This window comes from Pleurodeles waltl, chromosome 10 (genome assembly GCF_031143425.1).
Source record: "Pleurodeles waltl isolate 20211129_DDA chromosome 10, aPleWal1.hap1.20221129, whole genome shotgun sequence".
Classification (NCBI taxonomy): domain Eukaryota; kingdom Metazoa; phylum Chordata; class Amphibia; order Caudata; family Salamandridae; genus Pleurodeles; species Pleurodeles waltl.
Window position 1 is genome coordinate 611,578,197 of NC_090449.1, and position 18,532 is coordinate 611,596,728.

The 18,532-nt window shown below is 44.9% G+C and overlaps 1 protein-coding gene across 2 annotated transcripts in view; it reads left to right on the forward strand.

Annotated features, from left to right (window-relative positions):
• The window catches only part of LOC138261759 (sodium channel protein type 5 subunit alpha-like), a 957,661-nt gene that overhangs the window by 910,753 nt on the left and 28,376 nt on the right, over positions 1-18,532 (forward strand). For both annotated transcript variants that reach the window (XM_069211083.1, XM_069211084.1), the window contains one exon: positions 17,591-17,644. In XM_069211083.1, coding sequence (XP_069067184.1) covers positions 17,591-17,644 — 54 coding nt within the window. The remainder of the gene's footprint in view (positions 1-17,590; positions 17,645-18,532) is intronic.

The following is an 18,532-nucleotide window of genomic DNA, read 5'->3' on the forward strand; positions in this document are numbered from 1 at the left end:
TGGAGCAGTGTTACGCTGCTTGGCAGGTGGCTGCAGGGAACCCTGCTGGCTCTCTATAGGCCAGGTGGCTCCTACAGCTGCCGCAGCACACCTACTCCTCTTGTGTTACCTCGCCAGATGAAGCGCCCCTCACTTTTACCACACAGCCACTCTGGTGGGGTTGAGATCCCTCACTGCAACCCTCAGTGACCCAACAGACACACGTGATGCGGCCTAGCTGTCCACTCACTGCTTGTACATTGCGAGGCACACCCTGAGCTAGCAGTGCTGGAGCGGGTCAAAGTCATGGGAATGTAGTCAGGGGCGGTGTAGGCAACCATCCTCATCAATGGGTAGGTTTTTCTTTTGAGTCATCACAACTTGCAGCAGCATTTGTACCTCAGTTGCTGCACCTCTTAGAGAGAGAGACTGAGGTGCTCCGGACTCACTCTACATCTTTCCCATGAGGAAACACTGTGCTGCTGACTTCAACCCACTCGCCGCCAACGTGTCCCAGCCCTAGGCCCACATGCTGCTTAAAGGATGGAATGGAAATTAGTATTAGTGGTAGATAACTGGCCCTTGTGCTCAGCGCCTTTTATTAGCAGGCATCGCCTGTGTCGGATGGGTGTGGGGTCAGTTTAAGAACAACCCTCAGGGAGGGCCTAAAAGCAGTTATGTGTCCAGCAGGACACTACATCTAGGACAGTCCTATCTTTTTAAGTGTGCACTCTCTGCACTCGTAAAGATACTACTCTTTATGATTAGCAAACTTTTGTGAACTTGTACAAAAGTGTAAGTTTACCTTCATGAGTCAGGCTCACAGAGTAGATTACAAAAATCACTCAGTGTGTCAGGTAGTGGAGCCCATACCATCATTAATGGCAGTCAAGTAGAAATATCATGTTTGGACTCAAATGAATTGTGATATAAAGTCCTCTTTAATTCTTTATTGGCAAAGTTAGATTTTAAGTCACAATTCGGAAAATGTTGCATTTAGAAAGTTGCAATTTTCTTACCCTAAATGTTTGGTTCCGGGTGCCAGTGTCCTGGGTCACAAGAAAATGAATGGCTCTACTGTTGGGGTATTTGTATTCCTGACAGACTGTGAGGCAAAGGGGCTTTGTTCTAGGCAGAATCAGCCATCCTTCATAGATGAGTGAAGTTAGAGCTGTTCCCTGCTCCACTTACACTTTAAAGAGCTTGTCTCCAGTGCACACAAAGGAACTGATGACAGCATTTTGTCATCCCAGACTTATTTAGAGAGCATTGGCAGGGGAAGGGAAGAATGTTCCAGAACCAGATGTGGGGCAGCCAAGGATGTGCCCCCACTTCAAAGGCTGCCCCAGGTAAAAGGGTTGGACCCGCAGAACACCTCTTCAGTGTCTTAACCTGTGGAAGACTTCAGAAGAACTGCCTCGACTCCCAGAGGATTTTACTACTGCTACCAGAGGAATGCCTTGCTGCTTATAGGAGAACTGAACCATCCCCTTGAAGCCAGGACCACCAGAAGTGACTCCAAGTGTTAGTTGGCTGGCCTCCTGTGTGAGCTACAGGGACACAACAAGCTCCACAGACCATGAAACCTGCACCTTGCCTCAGCTGGAGTGAGTCCTACCCTCCAAGTCGCCCCCCAAGGCTACTGCCTGCATCTTCATGTAGCTGGAGATTTCCAACTTCCAAAAAGTAACAAAGTCGGAAGGTAAAAACATTCACTGTGACTACTTCCAGCAGCTCCCCGATAACGACACCTCCTTCCCGGTCACCGTTAGGTGCCGTGCTCCGCTCAACTCTACCTTTTCAGAAACTTTTCTTTGAAATTACTTGCAAGTCCAAGCGTAAGCCAGGAACAGGGAAAATCCACGTCATGTATCTGACCCGTGCTCCATTACAGTTGGCCTAACTTTTGATCTTGCCCCAGTCTTGTGTCACTAGATAGCTGCCTTTGGCGCATTGCTCCTACAGGTGTTATGCTGAATTTTGATATTGCATATCTCTGTTTCTACTGATCGGAATGTTGTCATTCTAGTATCATTTTTTAATTTACTGTATTTTTCCAGATCAGGTTGCGATTTGTGTGGTGCATAAATATTTTACACTTTTCCAATAAGTTAAGCCCGACTGCCTTGTGCCAAGCTACCAGGCGGTTAAGCACAGGTTAATTTAGTGACTTTTGTGGTTCAACCTGACAAGGATTGTGTTTAATAAGTAAGTGAGGCATCACCCATTTTAACTAATAACACAATTTATTAAATTGGTGTTCTGCTGTGGGAACCACTACTTGTGTTCGCGCAGTGTCACTCAGTGATTTTGTGTAACACTAAAATCCCTTATAAATACTCTGACACCAGATTCAACTTCTTCTAAATTCCCCTCAAATGGCTACCTTTTTCCTTTTTTCCAAATTCTATTCCTGCCTCACATTTGTGCATCTGTGACCCTTGCCTCGAGTTGGATGTTGACAACCTTGAAAGTTGCACTATTGCTGTGCAGGAAGAGGGCGATGAAGGGCTCTTCAAACTTGACGTATGAGAGAGCTCTCTGACCCTGGGAGGAGGTCTGCAGAATGCAACCCACAGCACATAAGCAGGAGAGGAGGATGATGATAAGGAAGATGAACTGAATGAGCAGGAGGATGAAATAGAGACTGAAGAGAACAACTTTGCAACAGCTGACTACTAGGTTAAGAGGAGCATCTTCTGACCTTGGCTCCAAACTCAGAAGAGAGTGGGAGACCCACAGGAGTGAGGTCTCCTACTGGGTCCAACACAGGGAGTAGTGTGTCCTCCCAAAACCTCGCCCCCAACAAGCTGAACAGGAAAGCTGTAAGGGAGTTCAAGCAGCAGCTGGCCTACCTGGAACTGGCTGCAGAAGCGACAAGGGCTGTGGCAGATAGAGCCCTGGAAAGGGCCCTGGAGGAGTGAAAGCTAGCTCTGGAGGAAAATAAACTTCTGTAGGCTCATGAAGTGAGCTGGGCTTAAAGAGCAAACAAATCTTAGTCTCCAGCTGTTATGGTGGCAGCAATTGTTCAGTATCCAGTGGAGACATAAAGGTCCGCATTCCTGAAGACCTGGTGCCTAGCTGTGTAGTTGGGGATGATATTCATAATTGTTTTTCAGCCTATGAGGTTGCACTAAGGATGCATAAAGTCCCACAGGAGGATTGGGGGACCAGTCTCTGGAAACACATGCCTACAGAGGAGAGGGACACCCTGCTTACACTCTGCTAGGAGGTACTTTCAGGAGGTATTTATATAGCATGGCTTGTCACCCGGTCACCCAAGTGTATACCCAGGTGTTTGCTGTAGGTGTTTATTTGAAAAGCTAGGTGTTCAGTCCCTTTCTGAAGTGGGTCAGCAAGGGTGCAGTTGGAGGGTGTTCCAGACTTTGGTGGTGAGGCGGGAGAAGGAGTGTCCTCTGGCGTGGCAGTGGCAAATCTGTGATAGATTTGTAAAGGTAATTTGTGCCAAGCGGAGGTTCCTGGTTGGTTGGTGAAGGGGAAGGCAGTGGTTCGGGTAGGTGGTTATGGAAGGCTTTGGGGCATGGATCAGGAGCTTGAAGTGGTGTCTTTTATTGATCGGAAGCCAATGGAGCTCATTCAGGTGCTGAGTGATGTGGTTTCTCTTGGGCAGGTTGAGGATCAGTCTGGCAGCTGCGTTCGGGATCATCTGGAGTCTTTGCATGGCTTCGGGGGTGCTGCCTGTGTAGAGTGCGTTGCCGTAGTCCAGTCGGCTGCGAATGAGGGTCTGTGTCATTGTCTTTCATGTGCCAATGGGGAGCCACTTAAAGATCTTGAAGAGCATGCGGAACATGTGAAAGCAGGCTGAGGAAATTATGTTGACCTGGCATTTCATGGAGAGTTCATTTTTCGAGAATGATGCAGAGGTTGGGGCATGATCTTTCGGTGTGGGTGTGGGTCTGAGCTCTGCTGGACAAAAGGAGTCGTTCCAAATGGTTAAGTGTCTGCCAAAGATCAGAACTTCCATTTTGTCTGTGTTGAGCTTCAGGCATTTGCCCTTTATCCAGGCGGATGCATTCTTCATGCAGTTATAGAAGTTGGTATTTGTCTTGGTGGGGTCTTTTGAAAGCGAGAGGACAAGTTGTGTGTCATCAGTGTAGGAGATGATATTGTTGTGCGATCTCACATTCTCTGTGAGTGGTGTCATGTAGATGTTGAAGAGTGTTGGGCTTAGAGAGAAGCATGCTGCAGATGGTGTGCTTGACCTGTATGGTGAAGGGGGGGAGGCAGACTGTCTAGGTGTGTCCCTTAAGGAAGGATGCAATCCATCTGAGAGCAACATCTGTGATCCTAATCTGGCGTAGTTGGATGTTAAATGTGTGGTGGGAAACAGTTCCAAAGGTGGCAGGAAGGTTGAGCAGGATCAGGTCGGCTGTTTCACCTTTGTTGTCAGGGCATGGATGTTGTCTGTTACTGCAATCAGAGCTGTCTCTGTGCTGTAATTGGCTCTGAACGTGATTGAGAGGGAGTTTGATGGCCTTCTCTAGGATTTTGTGGGGGAATGGGAGCAGAGAGATCGGGTGGTAATTCCCGAGTTTGCTGGGGTCTATAGAGGGCTTCTTGAGGAGGGGTCTGATCCCTGCGAGTTTCCAGGCTTCCGGAAAAGTGGCAGTGGTTAGCGAGGCACTCAGGATGGTGGTGAGCTAGTGGCTGATCTTGTTTCTTCCGGGGTTGAAGAGCCTGTGGCGGAAGGGGTTGGCTGGTGTCCAGTGGATGGAACTCAGGAGTGTGTTCGTGGTTGGTGTGCTGAGTTGTCCCCATGAGGTGAGCAGGTGGTCAGCAGTGGAGGTTGATGGGATGCTGGGGAGGGCAGAAGTTTGGGGATTAAAGTTTCTGTAGATGGTTTTTATCTTATGGAACCTACTAGAGGTATGAGACCAGATATGGTAAGCCCCCATGAAAGGCATTCTTGTCACTAAGTTTGGGCCTATCCCAGACAAGTACCACATGAGTCTTGGGTGGATTTTCTTGATTATTCTAGTAAGGCATTGAGTCGTTGGGTGACAGGCAGTAAAGTCAATGACTTTAATGGGCTGTATGATTTGCATTTGAAAGACAGCATCAGAATTTGCTTTACAGAGTTGCGCCAACACCTAATTGTCAGCATGCACACTTTTCCTAGAGAGCTTGCCTAGAGTGCTCCTAGTTCCTATAGAGCTTGGAACTAGAGTGCCCAAAAAGGTATCTGGCAGATGATCACCAGAATGGTGGAGAGCCGTCCAACCAGAAGGAAGAGGGTGGAGACAAAAACAAAAGCAAAGTGTTCTGTAAAGGCCCTTAAAACAGTTCTTAGGGGAATGGATCCCAGTCCCAACCTGACCAAAGAAGAATAGATTCCCTGAAAATATGTTCTCGGGGAAGTGCTCCCCTAAATGCTACAAGTGCTATAGGTATGGGCAGAAGCCAAATGCCTAAAGAGAATGGAACCTCCTACCGCTGGGCCGTCACTAGGGATAGCTACTGTTGCACTTGTGGAGGAGGTTGTCCCAGTTAGCATGAGGGGTAGTGCAGAGGTTACACTACTATCCATGGGTGACAAGGAGATGGTGCCAAAAAACAACATGCCTACCAATACTGGGGTGAGGGCTCTGTGAGGCACAAGAGCTGGTTTGACTACTTTGAGGATGTCATCTGGTGTCCTCAGAGCAGATAAATCTCGAATGTATTCCACCAGGTTCTTGTAGTAAACAACTGTGGTGAGAGTCACTATCCTCTGACTCTGTATCCCCTTTCAGTGACAGGGGGTCTCTGGCTCCTTGAGGGCAGCTGTGAGTCATGCATATGGATTGTCTGCCTGATAATGACTTTGAGCACACCATCTGGAAGAAGGTAGAGCTCAGTTCCCACCTGGACATTTTTGGGTTGCCACAAGGTCCACAGCAGCCTGAGAGCATGGTCTGGGAGGAGGCTGACCCAAAGTCTACAGATGAGGATTTGGCTGCCTTGAGGGACTTACCTGAGCTGGCTGGTTGTCAAGCTGAGGGAGGCCCCACTGGGGACTAATTTGCAATGCACAGAAGGAGTGCCCTACGTTTGAGGGTGTCAGGTAGCAGGCCAAGGCCCATGCAGTTGTTGACACCTCTGGAGATCACCTGATCTATTGGGAGAATGACTTTTTATATAGAAAGCCTGAGGTTCCTTAGCATGGAAACATCCCATGTGTTTGTGGTCCCCCAGTGCTATAGGACCTTCATACTCGGTCTAACTCATGCTGCACCCCTGGCAGGACATCTAGAGGAAGACATGACTATTGACAGGCTTGTCATCTACTTTTACTGGCACCGGATGAGAGTGACCTCAGATGCATTCTGTAGGATCTGCCCTGCCTTCCAGGCCAGTGGGAAAACAAAGGGAAAGAGAAAGGCTCCTGTTAGAAATGGGGTCTTTGGTTGACAGTCAGGTTACCCCCGTTCAAGCAAGGACCCTCACTCTAGTCAGGGTAAAAGAGAATCACCCTCAGCTAACCCCTGCTTACCCTCTTGGTAGCTTGGCAGAGCAGTAGGCTTAACTTCAGAGTGCTAGGTGTAAAGTATTTGTACCAACACACACAGTAACTTAATGAAAACACTACAAAATGACACAACACCAGTTTAGAAAAATAGTAAATATTTATCTAAACAAAACAAGACCACAGCGACAATAATCCGACATACACAAGTCAAGTTATGAATTTTTAAAGATTAAACTCACAAATAGGGCTTAGAAACACAAAATGCTTTGATGAGGTGTTAACACCGCGTCATTACGGAGTCGTTCCCAACAAGCTGACACCAGCAGTGCCGGACATGGAGTCGCTTAGACCCCCAAGTACAGTACCTTTGGTGAAGAGGGGAAACAAGTCGATGCGATCGTGGCATCTGTGCAAAACGTTGAATCCGCGCACTTCAAGCGGTGTCGGTCACGACATGGTGCGGCGACTTCCACGGAGTCGCGGACTTCAGCGGGGCTGCAGCGGCGTCGGGCCTGCGAAGGTCGTCACGTTCCAGCAAAGACCACGGAGTCAGCTGCAGGCGGCGTCACTGGATTCAGCAGCGGCGCCGGTCCGAAGTCGTCCTAAGTCAATTTCCTTGGATTTCCACCAGCTTTCCTTTCAAGGGCCCCAGGACTGGATAGGGCACTACTCGTCAGAGCAGGAGTCTCTCCAGAGACTCCAGGTGCTGGCAGAGAGAAGTCTTTGCTGTCTCTGAGACTTCAAACATCAGGAGGCAAGCTCTAAATCAAGCCCTTGGAGAAGATGAAAGGCATACAAAGTCCAGTCTTTGCTCTCTTACTCTAGCAGAAGCAGCAACTGCAGGATAGCTCCACAAAGCACAGTCACAGGCAGGGCAGCACTTCTCCTCAGCTCTTCTGCTCCTCTCCAGACAGAGGTTCCTCTTGTTTCCAGAAGTGTTCTAAAGTCTGTGGTTTTGGCTGCCCTTCTTATACCCAATTTCTCCTTTGAAGTAGGCCTACTTCAAAGTTAAGTCTCTTTTGAATGTGAAATCCTGCCTTGCCCAGGACAGGCCCCAGACACTCACCAGGGGGTCGAAGACTGCATTGTGTAAGGACAGGCACAGACCTTTCAGGTGTAAGTGACTACTGCTCCCCTCCCTCCTAGCACAGATGGCTCATCAGAAAATGCAGACTACATCCCAGCTCCTTTTGTGTCACTGTCTAGTGTGAGGTGCAACCAGCCCAATTGTCAAACTGACCCAGACAGGGTATCCATAAACAGGCAGAGTCACAGAAATGGTATAAGCAAGAAAATGCTTACTTTCTAAAAGTGGCATTTTCAAACACACAATCTTAAAATCAACTTTACTAAAAGATGCATTTTTAAATTGTGAGGTCAGAGACCCCAAACTCCACATGCCCATCCGCTCTCAAAGGGAATCTACACTTTAATCAGATGTAAAGGCCTTGCAACAGTGAAAAACGAATTTAGCAATATTCCACTGTCAGGACATATAAAACACATACTATATCTCCCACCTTAACCATACACTGCACCCTGCCTTTGGGGCTACCTAGGGCTTACCTTAGGGGTGCCTTACATGTAAGAAAAGGGAAGGTTTGGTCCTGGGAAGTAGGTACACTTGCCATGTCGAATTTACAGTTAAAACTGTACACACAGACACTGCAGTGGCAGGTCTGAGACATGATTACAGAGCTACTTATGTGGGTGGCACAACCAGTGCTGCAGGCCCACTAGTAGCATTTGATTTACAGGCCCGGGCACTTCTAGTGCTCTTTACTAGGGACTTACTAGTAAATCAAATAAGCCAATCATGGATAAAAAAATCAACCATACATTTTACACAGAGAGTATATGCACTTTAACACTGGTTAGCAGTGGTAAAGTGCTCAGAGTTCAAAAGCCAACACAACAGGTCAGAAAAAAAATAGGAGGCAGGAGGCAAAAAGATTGGGGATGACCCTGCATAAGCAAAAAAGTCCAACAGCTCCCTTGGTCCTCCTACCTGACATTGGCAACCCCTTTGATAGGGTGGATATTGGCATTGTTTGGCCCCTGGACCCCAAGCCTGCCCTAGGCAGCACATAGATCCTGGTCTTGGTGGACCAGGCCACTAGGTACATAGTACCTAGTGGCCTACTCCACCAAGGTCCAAAAACTGTGACTCCACCTACAGTGGCTAGAGTCCTGATGAAGATTTTTACCTGAGTAGGGTTCTCCAAAGAAGTGATGTCTGACAGGAGCACCAATTTCAAGTCAGCCTACATGAAGTCTATGTGGGATGACACGTGTATTAACTTACACGTTCTTCACACCCTATCACCTCCAGACTAGTGGGTTTGTTGAAAGGTTCAACAAGAACCTGAAATGCATTATCATGTGCCTGTCAGAGCCCTGAGGCGCAAGTAGGGTGCCCTCTTCCTGCGCTTTCTTTTTGCCTATTGGGAGGTGCCAAGGGAAGGAGTGGGGTTCAGTCCCCTAGAACTCTTGTATGGCCACCCTGTGAGAGGACCTCTCAGCCTGGTAAAGGGGGGATGGGAGCATGTTCCTGAGAAGCCTCTCAAGAGATAGTAAGCTACATGTTCCTTCAGGACTCAGATGAAGCACTTCTGGAAGAAGCTTACTGAGAACCTGGAAGCTAGCCAGGAGGTCATGAATCTGTGGAATGCCCAGAAGGCCACTTTGGTTGAGTTTGAGCCTGGCCACAAAGTGTGGGTAATGGAGCCTGTAGAGCCTAGGACCTTACACCACCAGTGTCTGGGTCTTATGAGGTGAAGGAGAGAAAGGGGGAGGTTACTTACCAGATGCACCTCAAGACCTCCAGCAACACCGTAAGGGTCCTGCATATCAATAGCTTCAAGTCCCACTATGAAAGGTCCAAGGTTACCATGCTGCTAGTTACAAGTGGTGTAGTGGAGGAGGGACATCTTGCCTAGGTGGCTTGAGGTGGAGCTGTCCCCTACCCCCAAGTACTCTTCAGAGAGCTTAGCTCTAGCACACAAAGGAACCTGATACCAGCCTTTTGTCACCCCAGACTTCTTGGAGCCTTGACAGGGGAAGGGAAGCTCTTTCTAGAACCAGATGTGGCGTTAGCCCAGTACCAGGTACAAGTATTGGGCCCTAAAAAGACCTCTTCAGTATACTCCTGCACCTGTGGAAAACTTCAGAAGAGCTGCATGGACCTCTAGAGGACTGCTCTGTTGCTACCAAAGTACTGCCTTGCTACTTTTAGGCCTGCTTTGCTTCTTAAAGGATAACTGGACCATCACCTTGAACTCAGGACCACCTGAAGGGTCTCCAAGGGCTAATTGGCTGGCCTTCGGTGTGAGCAGTAGGGATATAACAAGGTACTTTGGAGCTTGCATATGGCCTCTACTGCAGTGTGTTCTAACCCCCCAAGTCATGCCCCCATCGGACAAGACCTATGGAATAGGTGTTAGAGGTTCTGCTTCTACCTAACCCCAAAACGCAGGACTTACAACTTTTTTACCAAATGTGCCCTGAGAACCAACAGAGGAACATGACCTATCAGCGAGCTGTGTAAATCTCTCAAGGTTTGTCAAAGTTCCCTTTTTTTATTTGAGGCAGAAAGAATCACAATAAATCAAACATTAATGCATCACAAACACAAAAGACAGCAAAGACATCAATATAAAGATGGTACACCGTAATCAGATAGTAAATCAGTTCCACAAAGCTGGTTGGAAAATGTCAGTAGGCACCAAAATGGCCAGCAAAAGTAAACCTTCCTAAACTAAAACAGTAAGCCTTAACCCAATTAGTTCCTATCGCAAATGTTATCATTGCAATATGGATCTTAACTTAAACCAGCCCAAAAGCGCTCCAATTTCTTAATAGAGCCGGACCCCTAGAAGTGGCCAGAGCCAGTTCCAACTCATACAAGTGCTGAATAGCAATCCACCACTCCATTACCCTAGGGGAGGTGCAGAAACCTAAGTTCTAGCAAGACAATGCATAGTTGAAACTACCAATATAGATAACAACCGTGTCAGACTGCTATCGAAAACAGTGCAGTAACCTAACATAATTTCGCTAGGGGTAAACCATATCTTACAGCCAAGACAGACTGACAGCAAATGAGTCCCACCTAGCCAAAACTCTTGCAAACCAGGAAAGTTAACAAATATCTGCATAATGTCAGCTGAGAAGTAACCACATTTAGGGTATTTAGTCTTCTCTCTCTTACTGCCCACCTCACTTAACAGTTCTAAGTAAGGTATGATAAAGCATGCAAATAGTCTTAAACTGCTGCGGTTTAAGGTTTATAGAGTGTACATAGTTATCAATGATCTCAAAGGTATTTAGGATTTCAGAGGGAAGGATCTCGTCCAACAACACCTTACTTCATTTAGCAGCAAGAGCAGGGTTATTGTCAACACGCTCAAACAAGACAGTAAGTCAGAACCAACCAGAGCATTGTGAGCTTGCACGCTGTCATAAAAACCATCCCTTACCTGCAAATATTTGAAGGAAAATGACGGGGGAGATCAAAAGGCACTTGGAGCCCTTCAAACGACTGAAATTCATTAAGTTTGTGAAGATGCCCTGCAACCTCCACCCCATAATATGACCAGGCTCTACTGACTGCATCATGAAAAATGGGAGGGAACATTGGATTGCCCCACAAGGGAGTATCGGGGTGTATTTTGTAGAGATCTCCCACCAAATACCAACAACATACAGAATAACTCGAACCTGTTTAAAATAGTTGGGATCCCCAATTCGATAAAGAAACAAATGATAGTCAGACCCTACAGCAAGCTGACAACCAAAAATAGATGGGTCTACATCAGTAGTTCCCAACCTTTTGAGTTCTGTGGACCCCCACCCTATCATTATTGGAACCTGGGGACTCCCCTGAATCATTATTGGAATCAAGGGACACCCCACTGAGTCTTTACTGAAAGCTGGGGACCTAATCTGTTAATAATATTTAATTCACCAAGCAGTCGCTGACCCCCTGAGGAGTCCCCAGACCACAGGTTGGGAACCACTGGTCTATATCACCATTTATAAGTAGGTTTCGAAGTTGGCCAGCAAATGCTGCCCAAAAATATCGGAAGCTGTAATCCACTTAATCCATATGGAAATTTAATAAAACGCATGGCCCGCCTTGCCCACTGGTATCCCCAAATAAAACTACTGATAGCCTCTTCCAGCCATCTAAAAAATGAATTCGGAACCCGGTGGGGAGTAGCCCGAAACAAATACAATAATTTCAGCAGAACATTCATCTTGATGTTATTACATGCACCAATAATACTGATTGGAAGTTTATTCCAATTCATAATTAATTGATAACTGAAAGTAAAAGTGGCTTGTAGTTGTACCTAAATAAACCCCAAGATATGTAGCTGTTGAGCTCAAACCGGGTATCAGGGTTTCAAGTTTAAAACTCAGCAGAGCTTGAGTTTTGGCTAAATTTAGCTTACAAGCAGAAAATACCCTGAATCTGTCAGCCTCATCACTAATAATGTCCAGAGCAGCTGTTAGATTGGCGGAGTAGATAGCAACATCGTCAGGATATGCAGTTGTTTTAAGTTAAAATCACCAAAGACCAAGAGATGAATCCGATCATTTTGATCTAAGGCTTGCAGATAAGGCATTATATATAATGCAAATAGAAGGGGCGATAAAGGGCATCCTTATCAAGTGCCGTGATAAATCTGATGTAGAAAATAAATCTGCATGAGCTAATTGAGCTCTAGGGTCTTTAAATAGTGACTCCAACAACTTATAAAAGCAATCACCAATACCAAAGGCGGCCATTGTAGCCTAGAGGCAATCCCATACAACGCGATAGATCAAATGCCTTTTCTGGATCTAAAAGAATCATACCCATCCTTATGCTGGACTTTTCTGGCACATCAAATACGGTGTTTGCAGTGTTAAAGTGACACACTGTGTCCCGCCATGGTATGAAACCATACTGTTGTGGCAAAACCAACCCAGAAAGAAGAGGGCCTAAGCAAAAAGCCAGAATCTTGGAAAAAACTGTAGCGTCTGCATTGATAAGAGATATTGGACGATATGAATCCCATTCCTTTTAAGGTTTACCCTTTTTGAAAAAAACAATATTTGTCATGTTCCAAGAGTGGGGTACTTTGCCACAGGCATCAATATGTCAAAGAACACTAAGAAAGGGATGGACAATAATTTACTTGAATACTTTATAGAATTCTTGCGGGATAGTATCTTCCCCAGCAGCTTTGTCGGAGAGCAGAGCAAGAAAGGCCACCTCGATTTCACTAGAAGTCACTTCCTTTTGAAGGGCAGAAGCCTGAGACTCCAACAAAGCAGGCAATCTGCAACCTGAAAATATTGTGTAAACCCTAGCACATTGAAAGAGAGTGGCCGATTATAATGTTCTTGATAAAAAGTTGATAATTACTCCACAATAGCCGGATGGTGAGTATGTACAGAACCGTCACTGCCCTTAATTGACTGACTCACTCCCCTAGACTTCCTATCTGATATTTGATATGCAAGAACATTCCCTACCTACTCTCCATACTCATATTGAAGAGCCAGATTCTTAGAAAAGCAAGCTGCAACCTTCTCTTTTAAAACTCGCCCCAGGAGTGTTAATTTTTCAATTAAATTAAAATATATGGTTTGTTGGTGAGCCTCCCAATAGCTATTTCACATGCATACATGACCGCAAGCTACGTAATGGACTTGTTTAGGAACTGCACACTCTCTTGAAAGGCCTGGCTCTGGCAGAGAGCAAACTGTAGTGTAGCACCTCTAATAAAAGCATCCCATACAGTCGGAGGGGATGCTGTACCCATATTAAGCAGCAAATATTCGGACAATGAGCCCCTCATAAATTCATGATATTTGAAGTTCACAAACAAATGAGGGGGGGAAGGAATTGATGCTGCGCCACCCTAGCCGCATATAGTTTAAAATATAGTAATAAAGGGTTATGATCCAAGGTAATCTTAGGGCAGACACCCATAACCACTTCCTGAATCAAGTTGCTGCTTGCAAAGTCCATATTGATCCCCGAGTAATGTTTATGCAGTGATGAATAAAAGGTGTAACCAGGTTTAGTAGGATATAATGTTATACAGACATCCCGTAGTCCACGCAGACGAGCAAGCTCAACCATAGAAGCTCTGGTTTTCACGATACGACAAGCAGCAGGATGATTTGTTGCGTCAATACAGTAATCAGTGAGACAGTTGAAATCTCCCATTACCAGCAGCTCCTGGCCCAATCAAACAACTCCAAGCCGAGGAAATAAAAAAACCCTGGCTCGTCAGCATTTGGCCCTTAACTGAGCACTACACAAACCTCTGACCATAAAGTATCAGCTGAGCAATCGCCCACCTCCCCCCAGAATCCACTACAGTGTTTAAAACCTTATGTTCCAAATGTGTATCGATCAATATAGCTACTCGACGAATAGAGACATGTTTGGAGGTGCATGCGGTAAGCAGATACATTTAAACTTACCCATTTGAAAGAACCGGATCCAGCATCATAAGGCGTACACCCACAGCTCAAGAACAAATCTTACAAAGCAGTAGTCAGACAACAAATTATGAGACGAATCATAAGACAACCATTGATCATTTTGACTCATTTGTCCCCTCAACATAGCCATACAAAATACCAACCAAAGCCCACCAAGAAATACCCACCAACCAAAACCCCACCCTACCAATCCCACCCCCATCCAGTATCAGGACAACGGAATCATCCCCTTCCCTTGGCTGCCAATGATTAAGATAACTGTTCAAGACCTCCTTTCCATTGCCCCAGACCTCCCAGCATGTTGCTCCACAGCTAGCTAATGTAAAACAGAAACAAAGAGATAAAAGGACACAGCAAAATAATAAAATATTCTCAAAGTTTCCAAAAGAAACAAATCGTTGAAATTAAAAATATTTAAATGAATAGAAATATAGCAATTCATGACAGTGTTTTTATCTTTAATTTTTGCCACTCAAATTGATTTGCAAAAGCAATATACCGTTACATCTAATAGACCCCCACTGCTTGAGGAATATGAAGGTGGTGTAGGTTGTCCATTAACACATGATACACAGAGCAAGAACAGAGTTGGCTGTTATAATATTTTTTCATTGTGTACCTACTATATGGTAGTTCATGGGGTAAAACATAAGGATGAGAAATTGGTAAGCAGGAAAACTATGTACTTCTGAAATGTGCACAAGATAGTTTAGCAATAGTTGTTATTTGAATTACTCTGAAATGGGGTTATGCATACTATCCTATGATTCAGTGGGAATTTTCCAGAATGTCTTCTTTCTTCCACACTATCTGAGTGACATTTTGAAACCACAAGTGCAGAGAAATCCAATAGGTAATAACAAATTATTTACTATTCTGTGTTCCCACTTTTCTCTTGATAAATATAGTAATCCCTCCATGTGGATGGGCCTAGCACTTGCTCCATAAAACATCACAATACATGGTATAGAGACAACACAATTGATCTAGCACCATCATTTTTACATGTGGGTAGCTGTGGAATTTAGGCTCTTGTTCAGTCTCCACCCATAAAAACCTGCAAAACCGAGACATTTTTGAAAACTAGACAACTGGGTGGTGTGACTCATGTCAATCCCATTAAACATTTATACCCAGAAGACTTTGCAAATCCCAGATGTGGGCTAAAAAAGCCAATTTTCTCACATTTATGTGAGAGAAATCTCCAGAGCCTGTGTGGGGTTGACAACATTTTTACTATCCATCATTCCACGCTTGTCCTGATAAAAATGATATCCACTTGTGTGGCTCAGCCTAGAAACTGTGACACAAACCTCTCCAAAAGACGACGTGGAGACATCATAAATCAGAGAAAAATTACTCAGTTGGGCAACATATGTAGTTGGGTAATTAGGGCCCTGGCTTGCCCGCCACCTAGAAAAACCTTCCATAGCCAGACATTTCACAAAACTAGACTCTCAAAGGAGTTCAGGGTGGTGCGAGTTGTTTGGATTGCTCATTGTGTTTTACCCATAACTTGTTGCAAATTTCCAACCGTAGCTGTAGGGATCACAGACTTCCTACCACTGAGCATTTCCATTGGTATCTCAATTAAAGCAGCACCCAACTTGTGAGACTGGGCCTAGGTTTGCAAGGCCTTCTGGGTAAGAAAACACCATGGGAACCATACAAGTCACACCATCCTGCCCTCCACTAGGTGACTAGTTTTCAGAAATGTCTGGGTTTGGTAGGTTCCCCTGGATGGTGGCCCAATCCGGGGTGGGATCCACACCCTTTTTGCCCAAATGCAACATCCTTGGTGTCTAGGGGGCTTTCTAGCATCACTGGGGAGAAGATTGGGGCAAACCCCCAATCTGCCTCTGGGCAGGGCAGATAATATAAAAAAAAAATCCCTGGTGAATAGTTGGCTTTCTCCCCACTCCCGGGGCACACTGGGAGAAGATCCCCATTCTGATGCCCACAAGGGGTGAGGGTTGGTGGTAATATTCTATTTCCCCTTTTGGGGTGGGGACATGGCCCTATACCAGGGTGGGCTGCCCCCATCCTGGGCTCAGACAGGGTGGACCACGTCACCCATTGGTGCCAAGTAAGCTTCCCTTCCCATCAACCCTCCAACCCCACAGGAAGTACTCATTGTGGCAAACCTTGCAAACTGCCTCCCAGTGGGGGGGGTGGGGGTGTAGAAAGACTATGTTGTCTCACTTTCGGGATGGTTCATTACCTTGTGCCAGAACTATCCCAGCACTTTTTCCTTATTATTTCATTCCTTGGTGCCTAGACAGTGTTCTATTCCTCCCCAAGGAGCAGATTGGAGTAAGCACCCCTAATTAACCCAGAGGGGACAGAAAGACAGATTGTGCCCATTGATGGGCAAAGGTCCATGGGCCAGGACAGTAGTTCTCTCATAGAAAACAATCCTTAGTGTCTAGCGGTGTGGATCCTGCTTGGGAATTACCCTCTGAAGGCAAATTCAAAGCTGGGATCCACTGGGGGGATACCTTTGGAAAGGGGAGATTCTTCTCTTTCAATAATTCCCCTCCCATCAAAAAATGGTGTTCAGGATGGATAAGATATGCCTTCGAGTGGTATGCCAACCAAAGTTAAGTTAGCTTTCACTTTTGCAGTACTGACATCAGGGCAACATACACGCTGATCTTCTTTACTAAAACAAAAACAGCCCTTGGCCTGTCAAGAAGATCTTCCCCAGCAGCATGACCTGAAAAATATAAAAGGAAATCCCTCTGGTGCCACCACAAAAGGTGTGCTTTTACATGACTACCCCATAAGAAGCACCTGGGTGTGAATGCCCTTGATGTAGAGTTCACGTCAGTAGCCCCCAAGGGGGTTAAGAAATGATCTGTTGGTATAGTCCAGAATAGGACACTCAGGTAATAGGAAGTAGGAACTTTGCCTCAAAATATAGGAAAGGAGCGTATGTTCCTTGTTTGCAATAGAAACCCTCTTGCAGTGATCCCTAAATGTGTTTATCTAGTATCACCTTAATGTTGCACAAGCGCTGGATTGAATATTGGGATGTATGTAATTTTGTAAGTAAATTCTTGACGGATGATATTTAATATTTTTTTGTATTAGTCTGTTGGAATAAATATTGAGTTATTGAATATAGTAACACCGGTCTAGCTAAATAGGACACAGGTCGACGGTTTGGCTAAGCCAAAGATATGAGTGTATATTTTTGCTCACTGGGTTAAAGCATCTCCTGATGAAATCTGTATGCAAACTACAGGTCTGAAATTTAAAGACTTGTAACCTACCTCAGCCATTTCTCTTTTTGACGGTGAAAAAGTTGCAAACGTGACTTTGTCATACTTAGCACTTTTATCTATTCTTGAATTTCTAACCAATGGCAGATTGTGTTGTGGGACTTTTGATAGTTCCTGTTCAAGTATGGCTCAATATGCTCCACCTTGAAAATTGATGTTGACCAAAAGCCCAACAATGGATTAATAAATCATGATTCCATGGAACTCGGTGTTAGTAGTGATAGTAGTTTTGGTACATTCTTCAAATACTGAGGGATCAACACAGCTTTCCGTTTACAGACAGCTATGATAATGAAAACTCCTCTGCATGCCTTTGTCTCAAAAAGACTGTATTTTTTTTTTTTTTTTGCAGGCTACCTTTAAAGGCTGGATGGACATAATGTATGCAGCAGTGGATTCTAGAGATGTATGTAACACACGTCATTCTTTCTGATTTTAGTCTGATAGCAACATTTTCAGTGCATATATGCTGACTTGATTTCAAAAAGAGCATGGCACCCCCGAGATTTCTGAATGTATGGCAAGCACCTGTCACTCAGTACCATAGATTTTAAATGCATAATGCATAATCCTCAGACACTCTCATCTAGCACATTTTAAGGATAAGCAACAATGATCTACAAAGAGGAATTAGTCAATGACAGAAGAAAGAAGGACCGGGTGTTATGCATTACTGTTAGAATGGATTAAATCATTTGCCATTGCAGCAGATATATTGTGATGTCATGATATTACTTATACAATGAACTCATAAGCTGATTACCCAAATTAATTGTCCAATTTAAATGTTCAACCAGTAATGACCAAATTTAGATCGAGAGCAATCAGAACCACTGTGAAAAAGCCTACCTAATGTGGTTGCCTAGTATTGATCAGTTAAACAATACATTTTGATGAACACGTATGAAACCCCTCATAGTAAATAAATCTCTTGTGGTTTATCCGAGAGGGGTTTATTACTTATGGACATTACTCACTGAGTCATGGGATTGAATGGGTGTCCAGGACATATACATAAGTGAGTACACAAACATTTGCATACTATACATTTTATGGATAAACAAATCAGCATAGAGAAGTAGTCGCTTTTCAGGTACAGTCTATCATTTTTTACTTACAATGTTCTGTGATAGAGATCACAGACATATCCAACCAAGAAAGTAAGCTACATACCTATGTGAAGTCCTAACAACAAAATAGATAAGGACAGTTCAGAATTATGCTTAGTCTGGGATTTACTATTTAAATACTCCAATAGTCACAAATATGGGGGAATAAATTGGCTCACAACCAG